This window comes from Sceloporus occidentalis, unplaced genomic scaffold, assembly GCF_023333645.1.
Source record: "Sceloporus occidentalis isolate IW3139 unplaced genomic scaffold, rSceOcc1.0.p SCAF_4, whole genome shotgun sequence".
In the NCBI taxonomy this organism is placed as follows: domain Eukaryota; kingdom Metazoa; phylum Chordata; class Lepidosauria; order Squamata; family Phrynosomatidae; genus Sceloporus; species Sceloporus occidentalis.
Genome location: NW_028316984.1, coordinates 171,735,640 through 171,739,890, shown reverse-complemented (window position 1 = coordinate 171,739,890; position 4,251 = coordinate 171,735,640). Strand labels below are relative to the sequence as shown.

Below are 4,251 nucleotides of genomic sequence, written 5' to 3'. Positions count from 1 at the left end.
AGCCTGACACAGCTGGATCGGCTAACCAATCACTCCTTGATGACCTGATGGAGGCTGCCTTGGGGGACAACTCTGAAAAGACAGATGCAGTTTATGACAGCTTACCGGTAAGAGTTTTTTGTATTGAGTGGCTGTTTTTTTTTAAAGAAAGAGAGAGGTGGGGGGTGCATTGCATGCAGAGGTTTTTTACTAAAAGATGTTTTAAATGTTTTTGCCAACAGGAGGCTGGTGTGCATGAAAGTGACGTGAAGAATCTTCAGTTCGGAAACTCTCAGAATGTAAACATATCCTGTGTTTCATGTGTTTCCTTCAAGCCTGAAGATTAGATATGCTCTGTGTAATTTGCAATAAAAATGGTTTGATCTATACCTGCGTGTTCATATTTACAGCAGCTGACAAAATGTCAGAACATGAAAAAATCCTAAAGAAAATATACTACGACCCTGAAGAAGTTGGAAGCTTTGGCGGTGTTCATCCCCTCTTTCTAGAGGCCAAAAAGCAGAACAAAACCATCCGGAAGGGGGAGGTTGTTGGATGGCTTTCCAAACAGGACAGTTATACACTACATAGGCCAGCCAGGGTCCGTTTTAAAAGAAACAAGACTGTTGTATCTAAAGTGGATTCTCAATGGCAGGCTGATTTAGTTGACATGCAACAATTTTCTAAGTATAATCGGGGTTACAAGTACATTTTAACCGTGATAGATATCCTTTCAAAATATGCCTGGGCTGTGGCTCTGAAGGATAAGTCAGGTAGAGAAGTGTCAGGAGCCTTTAATACTATTTTCTCAGAAAATAACAGAAAACCTGTTAAGTTACAGACAGATCGTGGCTCCGAGTTCTTAAACAAGCCTGTAAGTAGCCTTTTAAAACAACATGGGGTATATCACTTTGTCACCAATAATGAAGTTAAAGCTGCAGTTGTGGAGCGGTTTAACAGAACTTTAAAAACAAAAATGTGGAGGTACTTCACAGCCAATAACACCTTCACCTATATTGATGCCCTCCCATTGTTTATAAAAAGTTATAATCATAGTTTTCACCGTACTATCAAAGCAAGGCCTGTTGATGTCAATGATTCCAATGACCTAGCAGTGTGGAAAACAGTTTATGGGACCCCTGTCAAAAGAAAACAGGAAGTGCCAGTGCTCAGAAAAGGAGACCACGTTAGGATTTCTAAAAGCAAGGGAATATTTGCTAAGGGCTATGAACAGAATTTTACTACAGAGGTATTCATTGTGGACCATGTCATCAGAAAAGCAGAAAGGCCTGTGTTTCTTCTGAAAGATTATGATGGTGAAACTGTGGTTGGCAGCTTTTATCCTGAAGAATTACAAAAGATTAACACTGCAGAGGACCAGGTATACAGGATTGAGAAAATTCTAGCTACAAAAGGGAAGGGTAGAAAGAAGCATTACCTAGTGAAATGGCTAGGATGGCCAAGCAAATTCAACAGTTGGGTTCTTGCTTCTGAAGTTGGCAAACCTGTGTAATAGCTGCTGGTGAAGAGGTGGAACAATGGGGGATGGTAGCTTTTATGTTGTACTTCCAAGTAATGCCTGTGCAGATGTTTTTCCAGAGAACACGATCTCAAGTTTTACTATCTCTGTCGCAAGACCTCTGGAGCTTCCTGGGGAGTGGGAGGTAGGCCTGGCCGAGATACAGTACCCTCATAGTTGGAACACTGTAACTTCTGATGTGTGGTTTGAAATTGCAAACGGGAAAAGGCGGTGGCGTTACCTTCTACAACGGGGCTATTATTCAAGTATCCCTGAACTACTTGCACACATGAATAGCCTTATAAAAACACACAATGATCCCCCAGAAGTGGTTCTGCGGTATGACCAAGTGTCCAGAAAGGTTTGGCTTGAAACAGATGGCACATACACACTGATGGTTGGTGCAGAATTATCCTACATATTAGGGCTGTTTCCCAACCATCATGTCAAAATCCTGCCTTTCGCAGCAGACATCACTGGGGGTTTCACCAGTTTATATGTTTACACAGATATTGTGGAGCACCAGATAGTTGGGGACGTCTATGTGCCTTTGCTACGCTGCGTACCTGTGCAAGGACAGAATAATGAGCGTGTCAATATTTGTTATGACAAGCCTCACTACATTCCTGTAAGCAAGCACCATGTTGACACCATCACTGTTGAGATAAAGACAGATCAGAACAAAAAAGTCCCATTTCGCTTTGGAAAGGTGATTGTGAAGCTTCACTTCCGGCCCAGGAGAACTCTGCATCTTTAAAAAAAAAAAAAAATGGTGATCGTAAAATCATATGGGGACCCAGCCCTTTACAGAAATTATTACAGAGCCCAGGCTGGAAATGGCCTTCCTGGATATCAGGGTGTCCCCCAAATGTATGGGGCAGGGCTTGGTGGGATTTTCAGAGGCCTTTTTCGAAAAGCTGTACCGCTTTTAAGAAGAGGCCTGGACATTATTAAACCTCACGCAAAAACAGCTTTTCGTAATATTGCCAAAGATGTTGCTGGCAAGGTGACTGAGGCAGTTCTAAATAGAGTGACACCTCCAAATCTGCAAGAAGGATCGGGCCTGATGTACATTAAAAGAAGGAAGGGGTTAAAAAGAAAAGCATCACAGGCGAGGCTGACAGGCCCTCCCCACCCCCTTAAAAGAAAAGTCCCACAAGAAAAGAAAACTCAGAAGCGGAGAGCTGTGCGAAAGCGACAGAGGGCTCTGGCTAAGAGGGACATCTTTTAAACCAGCATCATGGCCTTTATCCATTGTGGCTCTGAAGAGTGCACTAAATCTGAATTAGATTTATTCCACATTGGGCCTACTCAGACCAGTATTGAGAGAAGTGTGTTTATTGAGGTTCCCCCACTGACTGCTCTTACAGAATCTGCCCCACTTGACTTTTTCATTGCCGGGAATGGTGAGGACTATATGGATCTGAACAACACGCTCCTCTATTTGACCTGTAAAATAGTGAATGAAGATGGGTCAAACCTTGCAGAAGATGCCAAGGTAGGGCTGGTGAATTATCCAATAGCCTCCATTTTCAGTCAGGTTGATATTACTATAGCAGATCGTCTCGTCAGCCAGAGTAATAACTGTTATCCTTACCGATCATTCATTGAATCTGTGTTAAACTACAGCGATGACACTCTAGCAACTCAATTTTCTGCAGGCCTGTTTTATAAAGATACAGCTGGAGAGCATGAATCAGCTGAGCTGGATGGGGATAATGAAGGTTTTGTTAAAAGAGCAGCCCTGACGGCTGCAAGTAGAAAGATAGACTTGCTGGGCCATCTCCATGCTGACCTGTTTTTTCAAGAAAAGCTTTTGCTAAATGGCGTTGATGTGAAAATTAAACTCACCCGCAACAAAGATGCTTTCTGCTTAATGAGCGATGCTGCAGACAGGCAGTACAAACTGCAAATTCTATCAGCCTCCCTTTTTGTCAAAAAGGTGAGGGTGTCCCCTGGTGTCCGCCTGGGACACGCCGAAGGACTGTTGACTTCCAATGCCAAATATCCTGTGGATCGTGTGAGTATGAAAGTGTTCAGCATCCCGAGAGGCAGCCGCGTCTCTAATCAGGAGAACCTGTTTCTGGGACAATTACCTAAACAGGTGGTTATAGGCCTGGTGGACAATGATGCCTTTAGCGGTATTTACAACAAAAATCCGTTTAACTTTAAACATTATGATATTAATTTTGCGGCCCTTTACCTGGATGGAGAACAGAATCCAATGAAACCGTTTCAGCCCGATTTTCAAGAGGGAAACTGTGTGCGAGAGTATATGAGTTTGGTACAAACGGCGGGCAAGCATATGAAAGACAGGTCTCTTTTAATTAACCGTGAAGAATATGCAAGAGGTTACACACTTTTTGCATTTGACCTGACTCCAGATCAAGAAGGAGGTGACCACTACTCTTTGATTAAAACTGGAAACCTGAGGGCAGAGCTGCGTTTTGCCAGGCCCCTGCCAACCACTGTCAATATGGTTGTTTATGGAGTTTTTGACAATGTGATAGAAATAAATCAACGAAGAAATGTCTTGTTTGATTATATGTAACATGGATAGCCTGCAGTTAACCCGCATACTGACTTCTGACCCCTATACTCGGAAGAGCTTCTATGGAGTCTTCCCCTGTGACATGCTCCCCAGAAAGAAGCTGCTGCAAAGGCCCCTGAGCTTGGTCATAAACACCCATCCTCACAACCTTCCAGGAGAACATTGGCTTGCTATATACTTGACAGAAGAAAAAAATGGCGAA

The 4,251-nt window shown here is 43.1% G+C and overlaps 1 protein-coding gene across 1 annotated transcript; it reads left to right on the top strand.

Annotated features, from left to right (window-relative positions):
- Nucleotides 1-2,738: 2,738 nt before the first annotated feature.
- Nucleotides 2,739-4,049, top strand: LOC149315017 (uncharacterized protein F54H12.2-like). Its single transcript, XM_089523166.1, has one exon. It carries the CDS (start codon nucleotides 2,739-2,741, stop codon nucleotides 4,047-4,049), a length of 1,311 nt encoding a protein of 436 aa, XP_089379292.1.
- The last annotated feature ends 202 nt before the right edge of the window (nucleotides 4,050-4,251 follow it).